The sequence below is a fragment of the Crotalus tigris genome, unplaced genomic scaffold (assembly GCF_016545835.1).
Source record: "Crotalus tigris isolate CLP2741 ecotype Arizona unplaced genomic scaffold, ASM1654583v1 scf7180000017568.12009008, whole genome shotgun sequence".
Classification (NCBI taxonomy): domain Eukaryota; kingdom Metazoa; phylum Chordata; class Lepidosauria; order Squamata; family Viperidae; genus Crotalus; species Crotalus tigris.
The window spans coordinates 9,331,645-9,358,676 of NW_024096478.1; the positions used below are offsets into that span (position 1 = coordinate 9,331,645).

The window sequence follows — 27,032 nt, forward strand, 5'->3', positions numbered from 1 at the left end:
GCACTGTTCAGCATTCTCTCTAGTCCCATGATGGTCTGTTTGGATAGATCCTTTGATCAGGCTGGAACAAATGATTATCAGGTGATATATAATGTCACTTGATGTATGAGGTCCATTTTTTGTCAAGCGAAGCATTAATCTGATCAAACAGAGCATCTGGATTGTTGTAAATCAATGGAAACATTCAAATCATATTATTTAAATCCACTATGAAAGATAATTGGGTCAGGAGAGGGAACAACCAGGGTGCCATACATAATTGCTCATACTTCTTTTGGAGATGAAGGGATACAACTCTATGCAAATATTAAAACCAATAACAAATACCATAATAAAAGAGTTGTGTGTTCACTGGTATTCTTGTGATTATTTTCATATGTGTCTTTCAAAGGTCCTTCATACAGGTTTGGAATCTCAGGAAACCAAATGCAGATGGTGTACACCAAGTCCCAGAGAAGGGTTATTACTTTGGAGAGGTGAAAGGACTATTTTTTTCTGGAAAAGCTGATCAAATATCTAAAGCCTTAAGAATCTGGGAGGCCCTTATTGGAGAGAGGGTGGCCAGTACTGTACATAGAAGAGACAAAATACATTTTCAGGTTAAAGCTAGCCAAGATAACAAGCCTTTAAATGCAGAGGCTAGAAACATAAAGCTTGTAACAGAAAATGAAGAAGTTTTTGAAACTCAGGACCATGTCAAGCTGTGCTAGTTTTCTTCTTCCTATAGCTTCATTTTATCCCATGAGTGAGTTGTCTCCTTTTTTTTTTTTAGTGTTATCCAAATGAGTGAACTAAAGGGAACGGGTCCTAATCCATTCCAATTGCTCTCCTCTCCATCTCTTTTTTCAAGTATTTGGGGACAAGTGGGAAATGTAAATTGTTTCAGATTACTTTGGAGCTTTTAAAATTGTTCTTTCATCTATATGCTAGCCTGGGACTCAAGATTTGGCAGTGAAGAATGGGGAAGGGGGAGGTCCCTCAGCAAGATTCCTAGGTTTGTAAGAAATTCTGGGGGAAATAATTTAGTCTAAAAGATAAGCTCTGTGGTAGAAGGAAAAGTAAATGGGTTTTAAATGCAAGGAAGTGGTGGCGTAACAGATGGACAGGATCTGAGTTTCAGTGTGATGGAATTGAAGAACATGAAGAAGAATGGAAGAAGACAGTGATTTCTAGCCAGAGGCTGTCAAAATTCTGTCCCATTGCTTTCTGTGTTTTTCTTACTAGGTCCTGGAAATAGTGTATTAATTCAGCCACCACTGAAGTCAATTTGTTCATACATGGCAAGATGTGAAGACTGATTAAATAATGGTCTTCCATTGTAACTGGGTTGATGAATATCTAGCAGTACATGAAAAGTTTTCTTTTTTTCTCCAAATCTAAAAGAAGACTAATTGAAGTCTCTCGAAATGTATTACTTACACCATGTTTTTTGATTCAGCCGTATGAAACATGATAAACAAGATAAAATGTGAAAAAATACTTTCCATCATTAAAGTTCCTACTGGAGGCTTAATGGTTGGCTTTTCACGTACTTGTTTGTCAAATGTCAAACTTAGGCATGAAGAGCCAGGGTACTCAAGGCCAATTCCTGTTGAAATAGGGAATACAAAGTAATTACATAGATTGGTTTGTTTATTTTATTTTTTTTAGTATCTAAAATTTCTATTATGGAGTCGCCAGCTTAGTTTAGTGGTTTGTGTTCCCATCTGCTTTCACATTATTTTTATTATACTTGATGGGTATCCGTCTCTCACATCCACCTACAATTTTTTTAAAAAACGAATGGGAATAATATGTTGAGGAAAAGATGGTTTAAGTTATGGGATGGGTGTTATGGAAACACTGTGGAACTGCTACTGGCTTCTCTCACTGAGTTCTAACTCCTTCTCTCATAGACTACTAAAAAAAAAAAATCTGTGATTTTAAAAAGCAACTAGTTAAAATTAAGTAAAATGCCCTAGAATACAAAGTCTTCACATTCTGTGTTTGATCATAGTCATGCATGATATATTCTGCCAATTAGGATAGAAATCGTGCAGATATTATCTTGTATATTAAGACCAGAATCCTAGAATAAACATCAATGAATCTAATTGGACTTATATCTGGGAAAATACCCAAGGGTTGACCTTTTTTTCTTCTTTCTCATTATGTGAACATTAGAAATATTATTACATAAGAGGATTTATATGATTTTGGAGTATTAAAGTGTTAAAAGTTTATATGGACACAGTATTTGTTAGCAAAGGCTACTTATACCATATTACACAGATACTTTATTTGAAAAATATGCAGGGAAAAAATTCCCCCAAGATTCTTAAAAATGCAAATAATGTTGCTGTCTGCAAATAAAATAATACTTATATACATTGGCTGATATAACTTTATTTCTAAGTTAACATCTTCAGAAATATAAAGGTAAAAGCAAGAAATGTATGTGGCTTGTGATTAGCTGCAAAAGATATGTAATAGAAACTAGCAGGCTCAATGGAGAGTGGGTTTTACTCAGGTGGTTTTAGAATAGAATAGAATAGAATAGAATAGAATAGAATAGAATAGAATAGAGCTGGAAGGGACCTTGGAGGTCTTCTAGTCCAGCCCCCTGCTCAAACAGGAGAACCTATACCATCTCGGACAAGTGATTGTCCAGTCTCTTCTTAAAAACCTCCAGTGATGAAGCACCCACAATTTCTGGAGGCAAGCTGTTCCACTGGTTGATTGTCTTCACTGTCAGGAAGTTTCTCCTTAATTCCAGGCTGTTTCTCTCTTTGATCAGTTTCCAACCATTGTTTCTTGTCCTGCCCTCTGGTGCTTTGGAGAATAGTTTGACCCCCTCTTCTTTGTGGCATCCCCTCAAATACTGGTAATGTTCAGTATTTTCAGCTCTTTCTCCTTGAGGTTTCTTCTTCACATATTTGAAATGTGGTAGTTTTAAACTTTGTTCTGAAAAGCTAACATAAGGCTATTATTTGAAGGTCCGTATGCATGCATGCGCATGTTTTCCAGATTCTCCCACTAACAAGAAAAGTCTAACCATCCCCATGAAAAGGCAGAAAAGCACAATCTCTCTCATCTTCTGCCTTAAACATCTTAATGGTAGAATGGACAATAGGGGATTCATGATCAGATTTTAATTCTTGTCTTATTTCAGCTCTGCATCTTTAACAAAAAAAGTTGCAAAAAGAAACATTCAAGTAATCTTCCTGTAAGTTGCAAAGTTATTCAAGTATCTTCAGTCCTGCCTCACATTTCCTGTGCAGAATGGGTATTTGCTGTGTGGTACTCCTATGATATTTTTTAAATGATTGAACTGCCTGGTAGATACACGTGTCAACTGTGTATTTTTTTGTCTTTGTTTTCTTTTGCAGTGACTTAGACAGAAACAATATTACAAGGATTACAAAGGTGGACTTTGCTGGACTTAAGAACCTTCGTGTTCTGTGAGTATGAAGAGAAATAACCCCCTGAAGCAATTCCTCTGTGCTGTCACTTTGCAAAACTTTGATCTGTTTGCCTTCAGCACATAGCCAACTATGCTGCAAGTCTTGAATTATACCTATCTCTTCCTAGTGCAGGGCTAGGCAACCTTGGCTCTTTTATGACTCAGGAATTCTGGGAGTTGAAGTCCACGAGTCATAAAAGAGCCAAGGTTGCCTACCCCTGTCCTAGTGCATACAGACACTAGCCTTAATTTCACCTGGTTTTGATAAATACTTCTTGAGTTTTCCATATTTACAGGTAGTCCTCGGCTTACAATAGCGCCTTTAGTGACCATTCAAAATTACAACAGCATTGAAAAAAGGGACTTAAGAACATTTTCCACACTTGCAACCATTTGCAGTGTCCCTATGGTCACGTGATCAAAATTTGAACGCTTGGCAACTGGCATGTATTTATGACAGTGTCCTGCCCCTTTTGCGACCTTCTGACAAGCAAAGTCAATGGGGATGCCAGACTCATTTAGCAACCATGTTACTAACTTAAACAACTGCAGTGACTCACTGAACAACTGTGGCAAGAAAGGTTGTAAAATGGGACAAAATTCACCTAACAACTGTCTCACTCAGCAACAGAAACTTTTGGGCTGAATGGGCGTTGTAAGCCAAGGACTACCAATATTTAGCATATGGAATAGAGTGCATTGATAACAGTAGTAAAATATATATAAAAGGAACACATGATACCATGGTATAGGTATGATGGAAATATATAGTCCATTTCGTAAGGTATGACAAATTCAAGATGTTATAAGTTATAGGTTACATTTTGAAATATGTTGGTTTATGAGAATGGAATAAGTATTCTATATATTAATATCTAGTTCAGTGACGGCGAACCTTTTAGAGACCGCCCAAACTGCAACCAAAACCCACTTATTTATCACCAGGTGCCAGGTGGGCGTGGCCCACTAGGTAGGAGTGGCTGTTGTCATGGCAGACTGGGTGGGTGTGGCCAAGGTGGGCATGGTCATCTCGATGTTACTCATGGGGAGGGATGCCTGTGGGGTCTGGGCAGGATTGGGGGAGATCTGAGAGGTCTCTGGCAGATGGGGCGGTGGGCAGAAGGCTCGTCCTATGGGGTGAGGTGAGGTAAGGTGAGGCAGGGTGGGGGTGCCATTGTTGCAGGGCAAGGCAAGGCCGGGACGGCTGCTGCCTGACACCATCGGCCCCCGCACACAGAGGCCAGCGAGCGCATGGGGGCCGACAGTGTCCGTCAGCAGCTACAGCCTGCCGGCCCCTCGACCGGTGCACTCTGGGGCTCCGCAGCCCATCGCCAGCAGTTCAGAGAAGCCGCCTCTGAGCTGGATGGATAGCCAACAGCTGAGGAGGCAATGCAGTGGGTTGTTCCCGGGAAAAGGAGAGCATGCGAGGCCAGGAGGGATGGGACAGAGGGGAGGGAAATCAGCCGTGCTGGGATGCATCCGGCCACATGGGACCTCAGTGAGTTAGTGGACGCCTGGTTGAAGAGGGACAGTTGCCATTTCTGGGGCATGGTGTGCGTGCCCACAGAGTGCCAACTCTGGCACGCGTGCCATAGGTTTGCCACCACTGATCTAGGCCATTTATCCAAACAAGTGTAGTCTTTGTTAGTTGGAGAAAATCTGCTTTTCCTATTGTATAACTTTTCAAAGGTAGCTGGTGATTATATGATCCAGTGTCTGATGAGGAGCACCACAGACACATTCAAGGGAGGATACTCTGGCCTATTTAAACAGAGAGTTTTGACAGATGCCATGCAAGGTGCAAATCCTATTCAGAGTTTTTCGACACTGGTGGGTGGTATCAAACCTGCTAATCTTTGTGTCAGGTCAGATATATTGCCATAATGTTGCCTGGATATGTTGAGAGAAAGAGATTAATTTTATCCCAATACCATTGTCTATGAATGGTGTAGTGCATAGGTGTAATGCAGGGGTCTTCAAACTTGGCGCTTTTATGACTTGTGGACTTCAACTCCCAGAATTCCCCAGCCAGCATGCCTGGCTGAGGAATTCTGGGAGTTGAAGTCCACAAGTCTTAAAAGGGCCAAGTTTGAAGACCCCTAGTGTACTAGAAGGTGTAGAGGGCCTTAAGGAAGGAGGGGAAGAGATGTTGCCTAGGAAACAATCAGACAAGAGAGGGAGGAGCTCCCTGTGGTCAGATTAAAAAAAACTTAGGAAGGGCCCAAGTAATTAAAAATGGCAATGGGAAGTTTGTACTTTCAGCTTTGCAAGATTCTGTTAAGGTAGCCTTACAATAAAGAGGAATTAGTTCATCCAGTTGTGTTTTCTGGGAGGGCTGACATCAATCTTTCAAGTCTAAAATTACAAACTTCCGGCCATCACTTTTAACATTACAATAAGTGACAATTCATAACAAGACTTTGTGGAAAGGAAAAGCATCTGCTGTGAATATACAAAAGTAACATCAAGGGAGGAGTAACTGTATATTAGTGGTTTGGCACAATGATGAAGGATTATTTAGTCATTAAATGTTTATGTCTCCCATCTCACCGATACAGCAGCTCTGGGTGGCTTCACTAGGTTCACTAAGGAAATGTAGAAACAATTTTACCCAGTGTAAGTTTATTTCATGTAAGCTTAACTGGATCAGTAGATTGACTTGGACATCAAAGAAATATGCTTAAAATCTCAGATTAGGCATAGATGGCAGCGTAGAGACTGGAACTTGGTAAGGTTCTAGGACCATTATGGAAATGTATTTCAGATGTCCTAGACCACCAAGCGAACCACCAAATTATTGGTTAACTCAGAAAAGCAGAAAAAGCAATTAAAGAATATGAATATTGGAACACTGATATCTAAAAGCTTAGAATGTTTGTGTTACAGTAAGCAATCAACTGTTGTGTTACGGCTTCATTCTGTCAGCATTAAAGATTATAATCTAGCTGAGGCATGTCTGGGAATCTTCTGCCAAGTCTATTTAAGAATAGAATTAAGGGTTAAGTGTCTGGAAATTCAGGTGTAAAGCCAGACAGGCAATAAGGAATAATATGTATGCATGAAAAAGCTATCATCACATATACATAGTTTGGGAGCATATATATGTATATCGGTTTACCTAAGGAGGTATACATAATATTAAATCTCCCTATTCAGTACTTCTCTCCAAAAAGCTACTTGTAAAAATAAAATTAATTTATTAGAATTGATTTATATAATGATTTATTAAAATAAGTTTGTTTATACAGATAAAAATAGAAATAAAATCTAATTAAAGGATTCTTCAAGACACTTTGCTGCTGGTGTTAATTTTTCAGACATTGTTATTGTCCACATTTTTAAAAGCTATTGATCCAAGGAAAGCTATATTTTAGTTTTCCACTATTTGGTTATACCGTAGTACATCGGGCAACTAACAAGAGAAATGAAACGAATGTCTTATGTGCATGATTTTATATGTTCTGGAAAAATTGAATAAGGCTACACCACAATTAATTTTCAAAATGCTATGTAGCCTTCCCAGTTTCCTGAAACACTTTTCAGTCAAAATGAGTAATTAAATGTACATTGCCACCAGAGATGGTAATTTGTAACAGTTTTATTACCACGTGTCCAACAGTCTAGAAAGACATTAATTCATGTAATGGCATCTGAAAGGGGGTTCTCTGTGAATTATTTTTACAGTCATTGATGAATTGTCTCAATATATTTAAAAGGAATTTTATATTTTATGTCAAAAATATATATTTTGATATAAAATATAAAATTCCTTTTAAATGTATACACTGCATTTGTAATATATATTATATATACTATATATATATATATATATATATATACACACACACACACACACACACACATACACACACACACACACGTATATTATATATACTTACTATATATAGACAGGGAAGGTATTTTGCAAATCCCATCTGTTGAAGAATTTTGATTGGAAGAGTCAACGAAGAGAGAACTCTCTGCTGTTATCCCCCCCCCATCCTAGGGGACATTCTCCCTCCAGGGAAAGACAGGACCCACTGTCTGGCCTTTCATAAATGCTTGAAGACCTGTCTCTGCCGATTTGGTTGGGACCCACAGAAAAGCAGGCAGCCCTGAAGCCTTTCCCACAACTTTTTAATTTTAATTATTTTATTCTTGTTTTTAACTCTTTTTTAAATAATATTTATCTAGAGTTTTTTAATGACTATTTGTACATACCCCCGAGTCCCTCTATAAGGGAGATGGACTGTTTCTAAATATGATGTACTATATAAATAAAATGTAATAATGTTTTTATTAAGATAGTTTCCATATTCTGAATAAAGTGTTTGAAGTCCTATTCAATTGCTTTAAAGTTGCGTATTCAGATAAATTATTATGTAGATTGCAAAAATCTGGATGATTGCTAAAACAGGTGGCTTTCTGAATTTTTGGAGTCCACATATGGATGTCCAAGCTAAATAAGTATTGTTGAGCAGTAGAACCCTATTTATGTTATTCATAAGTAAATTTCAGTTTGAATGGCAAAGTTACTTCCAAATAAGGTGTTATAAGGTTTATGAACCTTCAGTCTAATTATGTCATACAGTATTATGAGAGAAAGACTAGTGAGTTACTACATATAGAAGAAAAACTAAATCCTGAAAAGACATTCTAGAGCGGAGATGATAGATTGGCTTTTAGGAAGGGAGAACATTTTTTATATACAATTCCAAATGTTGGTTATTCTTTTAATGCTACTGAAATTCTCTCTTATAGGCATTTGGAAGAGAATCTAATTAGCATGATAGAACGTGGAGCATTTCAAGATCTAAAGCAACTAGAACGACTGTAAGTGTTATCTTTAATTAAACCAATTCTTTAATTAAGAGGTGATAACATTATGCAGGTGTATTTGAAATGGGCCTGGGTGAAAAAAAGGAACTTGGGCAAGATTTACATTAGGCTGGTTAGAATTATATGGAAAGGTGTGCCCTGTGTTCTGTTAATAGCATAGCTATTCAGCGTTTGCTTATCTTCTTATGAGAATATATAGTACTTTAAAGGCACCAGAGGATGGGCCTTAGCCCTAATCTAAAATTTGATGAAGACGTAGGAATAGAAGAGGATGAAAGAAGTGGCAGAAGTAAACAGGGTTATATGTGGCGTATAGTTACTAGCTAAATTTCAATAAGACACAGAAACTATAGCAGTCTAAAAACTATGAATTTTTTAAAAAGAGTCACAAGGAAATATTTCATCACATTAAGAGAAGCAGCCTTGAATTCTGAGACACACTATTAAACTGCCTTCTGAACTGGAGGTAAATGTGAATTTAAATTGAAGATGATAAGTAAGGATGTACTAGACAGAATTTTAGAGATGAAGGAAAACAGCTATAAAAAGTCAAGATATGTGACTTTTATACTGAATTTGTGAAGTATTAGGAGCAAGCTCATAGTAGAGTAGATGCTGGATTGGCATAATGAGACACTCAAAGAGGAGATGACTGCAATAATTTAGGTGGCGATGGAAAGGGATGGGACAGAATTTTGCTCATAGGATAGAGAATAGAGACTCTGCATTATGGTAAAAATAAAAGCAACTCAACTTGAGCAACACTTAAATATGAGGAAGTTTATACTTACCTCTTGATGTTGAAATGCTTGCAGTGATTCATAAGATCTCTCCATCACTAAAGCTTATTTTCACAACCAGTTGCATCTTGACTCCTGTGGTTTTTTGCCAGTAAATGCTGAATTTGCCTATCGTGTCAAAAACAACCCAACTTACCTGAGGGAGACTGCTCTATCTACTATTGGATTGCCCTTAAGTACCAATGTGCAGTTGTAGCCAAAAGCCAAAAGCTTCAGCCTGGCCTGTGGCAAATATGAGCTTAATTCCATTTGGCAAAATTGAGTCTCAAAGACTTGCTTAAATCAGCATTAAGAAGAAATATACAATCATTGCAAGCTTTATGTCTTGTGGAAAATTTGATATAATATGTCATAAGAGGAATGGCAATTACTTAGGTTAATACATTTTTATATTGAAAAAGTGAAAGTTAGGATACAGTTTTAAGCTAGATTTTATTTGCACAATTTCCTTTTTTATTCCTGTTGTAAATATATAATTATATTTTGATTTGATACATTAGATGAAAAAAATATATTGTGAGATCAGTTTAATAAAGTTTTTGTTATGATTGCTAGACTTTCTCCAGCCAAATAGTTATTAATATTGCAATAAAATATAATGGGAAATAATACTTGCTTCACTTGTGGTTATTTAAAAAGCATAAACCTTAAAATACTGAATGAATGTAGTTTTAATGGAATTTTACTTGCCAATACTTCAAAGTGAAGCTAAAACTATAAACTAAAAAAATATGGACATATTTTAAAAAAATGTGTGACTTGTCTTGGTTCCTGCATGTAAATTTTTAATATATGAAAAGGCCTATAGATTATGTTCAGGCCAAAAGCCTGCTTGTAGACTTATGTATCCTAAAAACTATAACTTAAATTAAGCAACTGGATGCATGTAAGTTTCAAAACATACTGCAGTGATTTAATAGACAGAAAAATGCTTTTATTACTATGCGTGAATAAAATGCAGTCTTGGAAATGGTTCCATCACAGAAAACTGATATTCAGTAAAGGTGCTATTGGTTCTGCTAGAATGAATGTGTGTCTACTATATGTGGTTAAATGATGTATCTCTATATTAGTAAAGGTATGAATACTTCAGTACTCTTATTAAATATGTCCTTATTAGAATAGCTAGGTTAAGACAAATGTCCATATGACAAGCTTACGCATTATACTAAATTATAATTTATTTAGCAATGGCTTATTGAATAAATCATAATTGATTGCATTCAGGCAGCACCCTGAGACACTGTGGGGTTTCCTTGGTTTTGTTTAAGCTGTTATATAACCTTGGAATATAGATTTGCAGTGCATGTATTATATATGCACATATTATAGGTTTATATGGTTAATTAGATTTTTTATTTTTTTATTTTTTCCTTCAATTTTGTGAAAACATTATACCAAGACATGCTCATTCAACATTCTGAAAAAAGATGTAAAGGCAGGTACCTGATTCCATATATTTCAGTCCAACTTTCTTGATTGTTTTGAACATGCTTTGATTGTTTCAGCTTGAATTTTACTAGCAATGAGGAAACAGTAATTAGCAGAGAAGGAATGGCAATATCAACAGTCCATCTTTAGAGAGATATAGCATTTTGGGCTGCATCAAATATATTTTCATTCCTTGAAAGGAATGTTATGAAATTCTTTGCAAATAGTTTCCCATTTAGTCACTAACAAGAGAGTTGATTAACTAAGAAAAATGAATGTTCAGCTGTTTTATGTTAATCTTCACTTAGGTCATAATCAAGTTGTATTCAAAAATAATCACTCTTTTATCAGTTCAATATTTTTCTAATAAGATAATACGGTTTATGATGGCTGGTCTTTATGAGATATGCATAGTTTCATCTCTTTTAATTTTACTAGGTTTCTATTTTTTCCACCACAAGTTTTTTTTTGCTCATTTTTGCATCAATGAGCTTAAAATAAAATAAAGCAAAAAAAAAAAAGTATACATTTAAAAGTTCTGAAGACTATTAGCTTGGGAAATGTCATTATATAATTATCAACATCTTTTACTGATGTTTATATGCTATTTCAGTTGTTCTCAACTCTGAAAACATATCTGTAAATCAAGTTAAAATAATAAGAGTGATTATGATAATAAATTTTTTAGAAACCCAATGATATAGAATAGAATAATGCCAACTTATATCCAAACTCTGATCCATGAGGAGCTTTAAGAATGATTTTGAAATTGTGTCAGAAGCACTGAGGCACTTCTAAGTTGAAAGGATTAGATGGTAACATCACTGTTGCCCAGGGGATGCCCAGTGGGGGTGGGGTACCTTTCATGTCCTGGGGGGGAAACTGGAGTGAAGGTCGAGAGCTCATCCCACCCCACAGCAACTCTCGGGTCTCAAATGCGGGCTGGCTCACCTCCAACCCAGTGTCCTAAGCACAAGAGCCACCATGCTCTTTTTTAAGAATGATAATCAGCATCTTAAAATGCATTCAGAAGTCAACCGGTAGAAAGTATAATTCCTAAAGTAACTGTATAATATATGCAAATTGATAATGTATCCATAATTACTCACACCACTGCATTCTAGACCTTTTGTAGCTTCTTACTGGACTTCAGAGGCAGCCCCTTGTAGAACATGTTATAATAGTCCAAGATTGAATGACAATGGGAATCTCCTACTCCAGTAGGGACTGTAATTGGCATATAAGTTGAAGTCATGGGAAAGCCCTCCTAACTATAGCTATAACCTGCCATGGATTAAGCTTGAAACTGTGAATTAAGCAGGAGACCCAGATTGCAAGGTAGTCCTCAACTTACAACCACAGTTGGGACCTGAACTTCCATCGCTAAGTGATGTGGTTGTTAAGTGTGTCACGCCTGATTTTACAACCTTTTTTGCAGCAGTCATTAAGTGAATCATCAGGGTTGTTAAGCAAACCATATGGTCATTAAGTGCATCCAGCTTGCGACATTGACTTTGCTGGATGCCCCTGGGGAAGTTTGTAAATGGCAGTCATGTAGTCATAAAATGTTGCAAATACGTGCCGATTGCCAAACACCCAGATATTGATCATGCAATTGTGGGTATGCTGCAGTGGTGTAAGTGACAGGACTGGTTGTCACCTTTTCTAGCACTGTCATAACTTTGCATGGCTGTTGAATGAATGAATGAATGAATGAATGAATGAATGAATGAATGAATGAATGAATGAATGAGATAAATATGAAGATAGCCCATTCTGAGCTAATAAATTCACATCTCTCTGGAACAGGATGGCTTCTGAATCCAAAATCATTCTGTCTAGTTGCCTATGCTGGTTCCACCCATCCAAATCCTAATAGCCTGCAGACACTAGGATGCACCTCAATAACATCACCTCTCCAGCCACTATTATAAACATCATATTGGCTTGATTATATATTCTTACCTGTGTTATTGCTGATTTGCTCTAAGCGTCTCTTTATTTGTTTCATTTCTTGCTTCTCAGTAAAGAAGAGGCTCTGCTGGAGGGGGTAGCTACTCAGGTGCACTTCTGTTCAAGACCATCATTGCTTCCCTGTTCCAGCAGACACCAAAAGCCTCTATGGAGATTGGATTGAATGAGCAGAGTGAATCAGCTATGATAAGAAACTGATATAATGATACCACCTTCTAATCACGTTCCATTAGCTTTGAATGTTTGCTTAGATTTCTACACTATACACGGCACATTATTTAGAAGTCCTGATATGGGATGCATTTGTTATGGAGGAGCAGTGCTAAAAGTATTGGTGAATAAAAATTTAATGTTATCTACTGAAATCCACACATTATATACTCCTTCTATTGCATCACAGAAAACGAGAGTTTGGTTGCAAGGAGTCTGAGTACATTGATGATATAGATAGGTAATTTGAAGCCCAAATATTAAATTCAGTGTAGGTGAACTTCAATAAAATTGTAGGGTTATGTTAGCAATGTAAATTTTTTTTTAAAAAAAAAATTGATACGGAAAGAAGGGAAGTCAAGATGCTCATCATTTTTTTAATCCAGAAGTGAGTGACCACTGATCTTGCAAACATTGCTGAACTACATCTTCCAACATTCTTTCTTCTTTTTTTCTTTTTGGACCTTTCAAGTCAGTGTTGACTTCTGGTGACTGCCTGGAAAAATCCCTGACATTTTCTTGGTTAGATTTCAGAAGTGGTTTGCCATTACATCCTTCCTCGGGCTAAGAAAAGTGACAAGGTCACCCAGCTGACTTTATGCCCAAGGCAGAACTAGAACTCACAGTCTCCTAGTTTCTAGTCTGATGCCTTAACCACTACACCAAATGACTGCCAGACATTTCAATTTAGGTACTGTAGTTTAACAACAACTGGAAGCCCTTTCCTTCTTTAAATATTAAAGGTTTAACCCTAACTGATTTGAGCTGATAGCTTTTAGAAATAGTTTATTAATGCAAAAATGGCAGCATGTTAAAGTAAGAAATCTTATAATTTGGATATAATAAAATGTATAGCATCTCTCTCTTAGTCCTTCCTGTTATTGGTTGCATTCTATAGACTTTTTAGCCAATATTTTCTGTTCATCATTGCTAGTGTGCTAATATGATTGGCAGGACAATAATAAAGGGTTCCATTCATAATATTGCATGTCTGTCTTCAGCTAGCAATAACCGCAATTCTGCAACCTTTTTGATCTCTCCCTGTTGATGAGAGTGGACTTTGCTCCTTACTAAACATTTTAAAAATTGATGCCTCTTCAGCAGAGGAAGCCATTAGCAGCTCTGTCAACGGGTCTTCGCAGGAGGAAGCTAAACTCAGGAAAAGGGCAGCTAGGAAGACCACAGGCATAGTCTAAGAAATTATTTTGGTCCGCATGGGTGCATCTGTACAGGCCAGAAAAGCACAGAAGCTTATTTTAACTAATAGAATAATAAGCCATTCCGATTTCATCAAAAAACATTTGTGTAGTAGGTCATTGACCCATAAGAACTCAAGGAAAAACAAATATGGGTCATGTTTAAACAGTCCAGAGGGTTTAAAACCACAATTCCTCTGCTTCCAAAAGAACCAAGAATTATAGTAGTGAGGGAAGATGTTCATAAGCAGCACAGAAATAATACAACCGAAGTAGTAGTTTTAGTATATTCCTATTTATTCTTTCCTGAAATATGCTTAGAACTATGACATGTACATTTAGAATATGGATTTCTTCATGCATTTGTGAAATGCTAAGTGGTACCAGCATAATAATGAAGTATTAGTGCAAACAAAATACTATCTGTTTGCGGCCTCTTCTGTTTTAAGGGGCATACTTATGTCTAATGGATTGTAATATACATATGACATGCTAGATTATTGAGATTTGGGACAATGTTAACTCCTTTTAGAGTATTTCTTAGAGTTCTGAAATTTTTACAGCTTTCCTGTGAGAGAGAATGGTGTCTCTCACTGTCTTCTCACTGAAGACAAGAACAGACAGTACCCAAAGTAAAGTATAGGTGGAGAAAAGATAATTTTAAAAAAATCAGGAAGGAAGATATAGAAAACATATCAAGCAGCAAAGGGAAAGAAGAATACATGGAATGTAATAGATGCTGAAACTTTTCAGAATTTAAAAAGGAGGCCAATACTATTGCCAGAGCTTTCAGAATGCATGGATACAACAAAAGTCCCTGGAGGCAGAGACTGATAATAATGGCTCTCTCAGAGGGGTAAAGCCAGATTTCAATGACAACAGTAGCTTGAGGAATTTAGAGTGGAAAAAATTGTGTGGCTGCTTTCTGGATGCTAGATGTAACCGGAGGACAACATTGGTGGAGTTGGCATAAAGAAACTATGGGGAAGAAAAAGATTTGGGAAAAGAGATTTGGTAGCATATCTGCTACAAAAGCTTGAAAACCGTTCCATATTCTGAGCAACAATCATAACAGGAGAAATGTATCTTGTGACTATGCATAAACAAAACAAGCAGTTTATTTGTATGCAAAGAAAAGTGGCCAAGAATCAAAGGACTGAAATGACTGCTTTGGGGGCAACTGAGAAACAGATTTTAGTAAAGGACTAATTTAGTTCACATAGGAAAGGCGCATGATTAAATGCAACAATATAAATCACAGCTAATAAATAGTCAGCCAATCACATATTGAAACAGAGCAGAGGTGGGTCTGAGAAGTCAGGCAATGATTACACAAGACTGGCTGGATTGTCAACAGTTGGAGAAAGAAATGTTAAAGAGGCTGGTCTCAAGTCAAACTGGGGTTGCTAGGGCACTGATGTGTTTATGGAAAGTGGAAAAAAGAATCCTAACTAATGGGTATTTGGAAATGGAGAGATTGGAGATGCCAAGTAAAGTTTCTTGCTAGGTCAATTATAATTGGCCTGGAGACGAGGCAAAGTCACTGCTAGAAAGAAGATTACACCTAATCTGTTTTGCTGGAGGCTTCCAGAGCCCATAAACAGGAAATGTGCAGCCGCATAAGGAGTGGGGAAATAAAAGAGGAGGCAAGATGATAGATACAGATTTTGTGACAGCATTCTGTTTTAAGCCTGCTCACAAGCAGTTTCTAAAAGATTGTGAGTGTGGCCTTACATAAGGCCGATCTGATAGCAGATGAGAGAGTAAAGCTAGGACGGTCTCTATCAGACAGAGCAGCCATCAGGACTGAAATGCCAGTCTGTTGTGGGATGAGAAAAGGTACAAGCTGTACATGTGGGCTAGTTGTCGTACCCAAAGAGACCTGATCCACTTGGAATGAAAATGTGGAATGCCATGACAATGAAACCATTTCTGTTTTGATGCAAATTAATGGTCCTTTATATGGAGACATACATGAATGATCATGTAAACAATTTAATAATGTTTCTCCATAGTAAAATAAACATTTTACCTAGTATAAGAAAATAAAGAGAATATATATATATTAAAAAAACAAACTAAGTAAATGAATATCTACATAAATTTTATTCTACCCAAAATATATCACTTTTATTTATTTTAATTCTGCTTATTCCATTCCATTTTATATGCATACAGTAAAGCTTCTGAACAGCAATAATCTCATCAGAGAGTAAAAAAAAAATATCAATAAAAAGAAGAGAAAGATGAAAAATACATAAAAGGAGTAATCAGAATCATAAAATGAAACTAGTAAAATACATTTGTGCACTAGCAAATCTATTACAGTCAAAGCATCTCCTCCCTTGCTAGTGGGTCTTAATGCCTTTCCTAAAGCCAAATAGAAGTGGAGCTGCCTGAATATCATGTGTAAGGGAGAAGCAGAGGTTGGACTACACAATTGGTACACAAGATATAACTGTCCAAAAGCTTTTCTAGTCACAGAGCCAGAGGCTGTGAATCTAGGAAGATCTCCAAATCATAAACTACCCTTGGAATGAGGAAACACAACTCTGTCCAGAATCAAAGATGGTATTTCTCTGGAATTGTTAGACCTGCAAATCCAAAGCTGATGCATTTTGAAAGAATTCAGTCTGACTCTCTCATCTAGACCTGACAGCAAAACAATGCCATGTATTCCAGTCTCTCAGAAATGGATCAATAGCAGCTAGTCAAAAGCAAAAGGTTAAAGAGGACCAGAAGGGTTGCCCCTCCCCCACTTTGGACTCCCTGTTGGTCATCCACAAACATGACCCACACAGTTTCCATGCTATATCCTGGCCTACAACCTCACTAATAAAGGTCCAAATAATCTGTTTCCTCAAGCTGAAATAGTCCAGATAAAGGATCAGACACTGGGGATTCCAAGAAGGCTATTTTATTGCTTAGGATATGTTATGTCCTGAGCCTGCAAAAGGGCAGGCTCGGGACGTTGCAACGGTCCCGGGCAGCTGCAAGTTGTCCAGGACCAGACTGGTTGGCGCCAGCACTCGCGTGCATGCGCGAGGCGCTTTGCGCGCCTAAATGTTGCCTTTTGGCCCAGGGAAAAACGTTCTTAAGAGAGGCTGAGAAGTCCGTGCTGCCTTGAGTTGTAACGGGCTGCTGAAGAGAAATAAAGAAGGTTACTGAACATCAAGAATGTCTCGCATCATCATTGCCATTAGCCGAGGACTCAACACTGGCGACGAGGATGGGATGGCCTTGCAATTACGCAAACAATTGTAAGCTTACCCTGGAGTCCAGCACAGCGAGGAAACGGCGTTAAATTCAGCAACTGCCTGCCAATACAGCTTCGTTGGAGGTAAGCTGGCTGATAGACCCTTCCTGCTTTACTAAAATGGCAAAGATTGGAAAACTTTCAGAGTTTGATATTACACATCCCGAAAGATGGGAATCTTATGTGGCCCGAGCAGAAAATTATTTCAGAGTTAATCAAGTAAGAGAAGAGGGCTTAAAGGCCGCCACACTACTCTACGTTTGTGGTCAAGATGCATTTGAAATTGCTGAAAACTTAGTAGCCCCTGCACCTCTTGAATCTGTTACCTACACAGATCTTAAGAAATTACTGAAAGAGCAATTTCAACCCAAGTTGTCTGTTATTGCTTGGAGACATAATTTTGAACAGTGGGATCAATGGGCTGGTGAATCAGCTAAAGAGTACATTGTTGCATTAAGAAAGGCAGCTAAGCATTGCAAATTTAAAGACTGAGAGGAAAGACTGAGAGACAGACTTGTATGTGGACTGAGAAACAGAGATGTACAACAAAGGCTTTTTGCCAAAGAGGACATATCATTCCAAGATGCCTTGAGAGAGGTTACTGCAGAAGAGGCAGCAAGTGGGGCAATCAAAAATAGGCCCATCAAAAGCTTTCTAGAAGCTGTTTCCGTGCATCACGAGGGAGTTCAAGGAAGCTCAGAAGAGGAGCCTGATGAAGAAATAGATCATCTCTACCCAAACAAAGAAGGCAAAGAAAAGTCTTCACCTGTACCCAAGTGCTTCGGGTGTGGAGGTCGCCACAAGAGGACCGACTGCAAGTTCCATTCTGCAATCTATAGAGCATGTGGGAAGCAAGGCCACATAGCAGCTGTGTGTTTGGGCCGACAGAAGGTACAACCCCGAGAAGAATTGCGCCTGAAAGGTACCAGGGTCCCCAGCCAAAACAGGGTGGGTTTCTGTGCTTCACAAAGAAGCATTTTTAAGACAGACACACACAGACCACTTAAAAAGAAGCTGTCACTTAGGGTGAAATTGCAAGGAGTTCCATTGGTCATGGAACTAGACACTGGGTCTGCACTTTCAATCATCTCCATTCACACATTCAGAAAGATTTGTTCCGGTAGTGGTTTCCAGGCCAAGCTTAGGCCTTCTAACATAGTACTAACAGACTTTCAAAACTCCAAAGTGTGTGTAAAGGGGGAGGCCACCCTTAACGTGCAGTATAAGGATTTTGAAGGTCCATTAGATGTATTGGTAGTGGAGGGTGATCGTACGAGTCTCATAGGACTCGATTGGTTTGAGGCCCTGGGAATACAAGTTACAGGGCTCAACAGCTTGCAGACGTTAGACTTACAGGAAGTCTGCAAGGAATTTGCAGATGTATTCTGCCCTCAGTTGGGCACATACAAGGGTCCCCCAGTGTCTTTGAAATTAGACCCCACTGTCACTCCTATCAGAGTAAAGGCAAGAAGGGTACCTTTTGCCTTAAAAGGGAAAATTGATGCTGAATTGGACAAATTGATTCAGCAAGGAGTCTTAGAACCTGTTGACTCCAGTCCATGGGAAACTCCCATAGTAACGCCTCTTAAGGCTAATGGGGATATTCGCATTTGTGCAGATTACAAATGCACGCTCAATAAGGCATTACAACAACATGCCTATCCTGTGCCTATTGTTAGCCACATTCTGGCTTCCCTCAAATGGGGGCGTATTTTTGCAAAGCTTGATTTAGCTCAGGCTTACCAACAGTTGCCTGTGGACGAAGCTGCTGCTGTGGCACAAACCATTGTAACTCATAGGGGGGCATTCAAGGTCAAGAGACTGCAATTTGGAGTAAACGTAGCTCCTGGAATTTTCCAAAGAGTAATGGAAAATACCTTGAGGGGTATTCCAGGGGTTTGCCCCTATTTTGATGATGTCTTAATTGCTGGAGAGTCTATCCAAAATCTGGCTGAAAGATTGAGGGAAACAGGACTCAAACTCAAAAAGGACAAATGTAAAATTGGGGTGTCTTCTACAGATTTTCTGGGGTTCAGAATTGATGCCAATGGGATTCATCCTGCTGAGTCCAAATTAAAAGCTATCACACAAGCTCCCAGACCTAAGTCCAAAGCTGAACTGCAAGCTTTTCTGGGACTTTTGAATTTCTACAATTCATTTATTCCTAACAAGGCTGATGTAGCTGAACCACTTCATAGGCTTCTTGACAAACAAGCTGTGTGGGAATGGTCACAAGCACACGAAGCAAGCTTCAATAAGGTTAAGGCCTTGCTAACATCTAACAATGTGCTTGCACATTTTAACGAAACACTCCCTGTATGCATTGCTTGTGATGCTTCCCCTTATGGCGTAGGAGCTGTACTCAGCCATCTCACACATGATGGAACTCAGGTTCCTGTTGCATATTACTCCAGAACTTTATCCTCTGCTGAGAGGAATTATGCCCAGATAGACAGGAAGGCCTTAGCTGTTGTTGCTGGAATCAAAAAATTCCATGATTTTTTATATGGCAGACATTTCACGGTCTACACTGACAATAAGCCTTTGTTGGGATTGTTTACAACTAACAAACAGACCCCTCACATTATCTCTCCCAGGATGCTCAGATGGTCAATCTTCCTGTCAGCTTATGATTTTTCTTTAATTCTTAAACCGGGCAAAGAAATGGGCCATGCTGATGGCCTCAGTAGATTACCCTTACAGATAGTTGAGGCTGACCCTGCCCTGGCAATCAATATTCTTTCAATTCAAGCACTGCCTGAGTCACCCCTTAACGCCAGGGATGTGGCTGCTGAATCAGCCACGGATCTTACACTCTCTCGAGTCTTATCCTGGGTTTTGTCTGGATGGACAGAGAGTTGTCCAGGTTCTGAGTTTCAGAGTTTCTGGTTAAAAAGGAACGAGCTGTCCACCTTCCAGGGCTGTCTGCTGTGGGGTAGCAGAGTTGTCATTCCTACCTCAATGAGGTCTAGAGTCTTAGGGTCCCTTCACAAGGGTCATCCTGGCATTGTTCGAATGAAGGCGCTTGTGCGCAGCCACTTGTGGTGGCCTGGGTTAGATAAGGAAATTGAGGCTAAGGTGCATGCTTGTCACCTTTGTCAACGCTCACACCCAGAAATGCCTCAGGCTCCCATACATAGGTGGGAGGAAACACAGTTCCCATAGTCTAGGGTGCACATTGACTACGCTGGGCCCTTTCAGGGTCAATTCTTCTTGGTCCTGGTTGATAGCTATTCAAAATGGCTTGAGGTTGTACCTGTCTCGTCCACCACCACTGCAAAGACTATCCAAGTACTGCGGCAAATTTTTGCTGCACATGGGCTTCCGGATGTTTTGGTGTCTGACAATGGCCCACAATTCACTTCTTCTGAATTCCAAGCTTTCTTACAGGCCAACATGATTCGTCATGCCACTTCTGCTCCTTTCCACCCTTCCACCAACGGTATGGCTGAATGGATGGTCCGCATCACCAAGGATGCTTTAAAGAGACTTACCTATGGGGACTGGCATCACAGGTTGGCTGACTTCTTCCTTTCCTACCGCATTACACCTTCCACTTCTACTGGGAGGAGCCCAGCTGAACTTCGTTGGGGGCGCAAACTGATTACTAAACTTGATCGGTTGCATCCGGACAGACTGCCGCCTAGGGGTACACAGCCCAGGGCACCGCGGCAATTGCAAGTGGGTGCCCCTGTATGGACCCGTAACTACGGGCCAGGCCATTTATGGGTTCCTGCCACTGTTTGCAAGGTTACAGGCCCTTTGTCTTATGAGGTCTCCTTGGAAGACGGCCGCATCCTGCGACGGCATATTGACCAGCTGCGTACAAGGATGGACTCACCTGCAGAGACTCCTGGTTCTTTTCCAGGGGGGAGGGGGACCCTTACGGGCAAAGGGAAGGGTGTTGGCAACATTCAGACTCTCACAGTGAGGCCACAGACGGCCTGTCGCATGATTCCGCGAGTGTTCCAAACTGGAATTCAAGGGAACCAGTTAGCGCACAAGCTACAGTGCAGACTCCAGCCAGGGAGTCACCCCGGGGGCATAATCATTACACACGTACACCTTTCAGCACTCCAGTCAGGGAGAATAACCGGGAGCATCCTAATAACTCAAACATTGCAAGAGAGCTGGCACACAATCAATACAATTGGCCCAACACAGCCACAGTCCCCAGAGAAGGACACTGCCACAGGGAAGTGGGAGAAGAGCCAATTTTAGACAGTGGACCCTCTGGTTCAACGGAGGGGGGAACTGAGTTTTGGGACAATACTGAAATTACAGACAGTCCTGCTATGGAACTAGGGAGTGGAGGAAGCCAGCCTCCCGTTAGGTCCAGTGTGGGCTTGAGAGGCCATTCAGAGCTACCCAACAATGGCAGCTTAATAGAAGGGTCAGATCGCCTGCAACTAGGCAGGTCAACCAGGTTAGAGAGAGAGCAAAGTCTTGGCCTGACGAGCCCGGTGGGCAAGCAAGCAGGCCAGGCATCAGGGCACAGTCCACGGGGCCCACCAGGGTCTGAGAAGGGGGGTGAACCTATAACCTCCACAGGACAAGGTGTACTTGTAAATAATCCAGGCCTACGTAGGTCACAGAGAGATAAGAGGTCTCCCAAATATCTTGAAGATTTTATAACCTTACTGGCCAGGCAGAAGACTTAAGTGTATTCTGTGGAAGCCGGAAATGGGAACACTGGAGTTAATCCCCAGCACTATAGCGTGGTACCATTTAACAAGAGTGTACACCACGCTCATGTTGAGGTCGCGTTAAAATTGTCATGTAGTCTTAGCTGGGGGGGGGGAAGGGATGTTATGTCCTGAGCCTGCAAAAGGGCAGGCTCGGGACGTTGCAACAGTCCCGGGCAGCTGCAAGTTGCCCGGGACCAGACTGGTTGGCGCCAGCGCTCGCGCGCATGCGCGAGGCGCTTCGTGCGCCTAAATGTTGCCTTTTGGCCCGGGGAAAAATGTCCTTAAGAGAGGCTGAGAAGTCCGTGCTGTCTTGAGTTGTAACGGGCTGCTGAAGAGAAATAAAGAAGGTTACTGAACATCAAGAATGTCTCGCGTCATCATTGCCATTAGCCGAGGACTTAACAGGATATATCAACATAGTCTTAATACATTTGCAATTGTAAGATAGATAGCCATTAAAATAATTAAATAAATAGACAGATAGAGTCCTGTTCAAATCTTTCAATCCATTTTTTTAAGGCCCAGAAAGTTAAAGTGGGGCTATTCTGAGTCTAACTCAGGCTTTCTACTTTTCTGGAACTGAATTACTGATTTTCATCTCCCACACCCCTTTCTCAGGGCCCGAGCTAAATGTGTTTACACCCCCTCTACAGCTTTAAGGCCACCTCTCTCCCCACAATCATTTCCTAAAAAGGGTAAGTTATAGACAGGTCTAAAATTATCCATAATAGTGAGACAGAGGGAGGACTCTTGAGCAGAGGAGGCACCAATACCTCATTCAAAGAAGCCCTGATTACTATAGGAATCCAATTTTATATCACAGAGGCCCCAAACAACCAGGAGAAATGGGGTTCCAAATGGTCAGCGTTGAAGCTGACCCTACAGAAAGCACCATCTACTTCCTCACAATTCACAGTCTCAGAGATGCTATCAGAACAGCAAAAGGTCTCCTTTTTGTTGCTCATCTCCCTGAGCAACTCAATAATCCAACTATAGAGAGCAGACCCTTCTTGGTTCTGAGCCACTGGGAATTGAACAGCATATTAATTTAAGTAATAATAATTGTATTCCTCTCAGTATGATAATCATAATTACATATAGTCTACCAAAGTTGATAGTTATTTTCTTTCCATGGAATGGAAATGATATAAGGATAGAGATGGTCTTCAGTTTCTTAAGACAGCATCATATTTTTAAAAAATTGTGCAACTACAGTTATAATTAATGTTGGCATAGATATTCCCTTTCTCTGGAGTGTACTATATCCTCAGATAATATCCGTGCCCATAAATTAAATCATAGTTGCTCTTTCTTCTTCTTGTATAACAAAATTAGTCAGTTTTCAGAATATAGCCCCTGACTTTCTAACATATTTTCATATTAGCTTTAAATAGCTCAGGCTATGAGGGAGACCGGATCAAGAACTAAACTCAATAGACAACTTTAAATATTGGCTGTAATAACAATATTTCAAGATTGATTGTGCTCCCTCTCCTCTTTCTTTTATAATGTGGTCATGTGTGAGACGTTTGCATGCATTTTCTACATGTCCACAACTTAATCTAGGCTCTACAATAACAAAGCCTTCACATTGTAAAAGGGAGTTTCTTAAGATGCTTACTAGGTCAAAATGTGCATTCATTCATTCATCCTCTCAATACTTCATATCTAAAATATATATGTCCAAAGTATACAAACTCCATCACTGTCAGAATCCAATCATATTTCATCTTTAATTATCAAATATAGAAACTCCCAATTCTGCCTTCTTTGGATTCTGCCATAAGAGGGAGAGAAGGGGGAGAACAAAGGGGCTTTATGGCCCTCACTTCCTTCAGTAGACTTCAAAGAGCTGAATGCTGAATGTGTGTTTATTGTAACCTATTGTAACCTCAAAGCGTTAGCATCCAGAGAACATTAGCATTAACAAAGAAGAGTATTTGCCTTTCATGTAGTTATCTGAAGTCTCCATCCAGACGGAAGAAAGAAGAAACGGGGTGGAATTGTGATACTTGAAACTATCACTGGAAGGGGGGTTGATTGGGTGGGACTACTGGGGAACCCCTTAAAACCTTGAATGGGAGAGCTTGGACCCCAAGTCCTGTCTAGCATGCCTGCAACCATTTTCTCTTAATAAAGGATTCCTGTTGGAAGAATTATTCCAAGAGTTCTGTCTTCTTAAGATGCAAAGTGGGGTGGGTCCTTACATTAGACAGGACTTGCAAAATTAATCCACCTGGAAGGAAGACCCTTGCCGGGGGATTTTGCAAAAATTTACCATGTCAGACAATGGAGCAAGAGAGGGGGAAAACTCCCTGGAAAGAGAGCCGCTGACCCAGTTGGAACCTTGCCAGATGTTGGGATCCGAGAGGCCAGATTCCTCAGGAGAAGAAGTGGTGGAGACACAGGACCACAAGCCTCGCTGGTCGATGGGCGTTGGAAAGAAAAGTGAGTGGGGAAAGGAATCAAGAAAGGTGACCCTGAGACGGGGGACCAAGCAACCAGAATGGAAGCAGGAGATGGAGAAATCCCTGCACGCAAGTGAAGAGGGAGGAAGCTGGGCACCGTACTCAGACTGGATCCTAGAGAAAGCTATTGACCTGATGAAGAGAACTCTCAGCTCCCTAGGAGAGGAGAATACTGAACCCTACGGCTGCCCCAGTTCCTGGAGCCGCAAAGGGAGAGACACCGAGGGGACGTGGAACCTGCAACCCCAGGGACATCTACTGATCCAGGAGCTCCCACCCCCTACCGGACCACAGATGGCAATCTGGACGGAAGGCACTACCACCCACAACAGAGGCACCGATCCATTCCAAGACGTCCACCGTTGGAAGTGAAATTCAAAGGGGAGCCAACACGCTTGGGGTTTTTTCTAACCCAAGTCCTCAGCTACATGGAGGAATATGGGCAGGATATTCCCAGCGACAAAGCCCGCATCCGGATCGTGCAATCTGCCCTGGATGGACCAGCTGCGGATTGGGTAGTGAACTTGCATGACTCCAATGCCCCAGAACTCAGTAACTTCAACCGTTTCATGTCCTCTTTGAGAAGACGATTTGAAGACCCCCTGGCTGATCGCAAAGCCCGTGAAAGAATAACAACGATGAGGCAGGGCAAACGCCCAGTGGCTGAGTATACACAAGAATTCGGGCCATTGCCAGCAAACTGAATTGGCCAGAAGACATCCTCCTTGGCCATTTCAAAGACGGACTAAACTATGATCTATATGATGCTTGCCTGCCCCGAGGGGACCCACATCGACTTGAGGAATGGTACGTCTTGGCAGAGGAAGCAGAGATCGACATATTGAAGAGGCACGCCGAGGAAAACAATGGAGCCGCCCCCCGCCTGAGCTGACACACCAACCGGTGAAATCATCGGATACAGCCAAGAAGCAAATGAGATGTTTCAAGTGCGGAAGAGAAGGGCATCGAGCTGTAGAATGCCGCTCAAAGGCCCCCCAGCACAACCCAGACAGATCCCAAATCAACAAACCCGGAAAGTATTCAGCTAAGCCAAAAGAAACGGCCATGAGAATGATGGAAATTGCAGAAACCCCCACCTCTGCTCACCAAGGGGAAAGGACTCCAGCCTACACCACAGGGCCGGTGGATGCCTCAGATGACAGCTCGGAGGGCGAACCCCTGGTAAGTGGATGCATCACACCCATCTTCAAAACAGTGACTATATTAATCCCCCCCATGCCCGAAGCTGTGAAGGTGAAAGCCTTAATAGACTCTGGCTGTACCCGCTGCCTCATTAGCCCAACACTAGTGGGGAATCTGGGCATCCCATCCAGGAGACTGGAACAACCAATCTCATTTGGCCAGCTAGATGGATCCATAGCAGGGGGGGTGCCAGCTACCCTAGCCACTTTGCCAATACATCTCTCCCTGGGCAACCATGAAGAGGACTTAACGTTTGTGGTGACCCCAGGTATGGAATGCCCAATGATTCTAGGGATGGAATGGTTGAAAAAATGGAACCCCTGGGTAAATTGGAGGACGACAGAAATCAAATTCCCGAAGGGGGACCCTATGGACTTAAAACCCCAAGGGAGGCTACCAGAATCAAGAATAGAAAAAGCATCCATAGGAGAGGAAAAAAGATTAACAGAAATACCAGAGGAATATAGGGACCTTGCTGAAGTCTTCAGTGAGGAGAGGGCGAATGAGCTTCCCCCCCACCGACCCACAGACTGTACCATTGAATTCAAGCCTGGGGCAAAACTCCCGAAGCCCAGATTATACTCCATGAGCCCAAAGGAGAAGGAGGAAATGGAAAGATTTATAAAAAAAAACCTGGAGAGAGGTTTCATTGAGCCAGCCAAGCCTAAAGTGGCTGCCCCGGTCCTTTTTAGAGAGAAGAAGGATGGCTCTTTACGTTTATGCGTGGATTATAGGGCCCTGAATACAATCAGTGAAAGCAACCTATACCCGCTGCCCCTCATGAAAGACATGCTGTCACACCTATCGAAAGGGAAAATTTTTTCTAAACTAGACTTAAGGGAAGCTTACTATCGCGTGAGAATCAAGGAAGGGGACGAATGGAAGACTGCATTTAACTGCCCCATGGGTGCTATCAATTCAAAGTCTTGCCATTTGGATTACAAGGGGGCCCTGCAGTCTTTATGCAATTAATCAATGACGTTCTAAGGGAGCACCTGTTTAAGGGGGTCCTTGTTTACTTGGACGACATTCTTATCTTTACTGAAACAAAAGAAGAACACGTCAAACTTGTCAGAGCGGTTTTAAAGAAGCTGCGAGCCGCTCACCTATATGCCAAACTCTCAAAATGCGAATTCCACCAGGAAAGGATAGACTACCTAGGCTATCGCATATCCCCACAGGGCATTGAAATGGACCCAGAGAAGGTCAGAGCAGTATAAATTGGGCACCACCCCGCACAAGAAAGCAACTACAAAGTTTCCTGGGCTTTGCAAACTTTTACCGCCAATTCATCCCCTCATTTGCCCAGATAGCCTTGCCCCTCACTAACTTACTAAAAATGAAGGGAGCATCCTCAGTAAAACCTAGCCAGCCACTAACATGGACAATGGAGTGCCAAGCAGCGTTTGAGAGACTAAAGAGACTTTTTTCTGCCGAACCAGTACTAAGGCACCCAGACATGGACAAACCCTTCATAATACAGGCAGATGCAAGTGATGTGGCAGTGGGGGCTGTGCTATTACAA

At 40.7% G+C, this 27,032-nt stretch overlaps 1 protein-coding gene across 1 annotated transcript in view; it reads left to right on the plus strand.

Annotated features, from left to right (window-relative positions):
- SLIT3 (slit guidance ligand 3) overlaps nt 1-27,032 on the plus strand; it is a 567,201-nt gene that overhangs the window by 34,814 nt on the left and 505,355 nt on the right. Inside the window, exons 2-3 of the mRNA XM_039353305.1 lie at nt 3,369-3,440; nt 8,204-8,275. Of these exons, the coding sequence (XP_039209239.1) occupies nt 3,369-3,440; nt 8,204-8,275 (144 nt within the window). The remainder of the gene's footprint in view (nt 1-3,368; nt 3,441-8,203; nt 8,276-27,032) is intronic.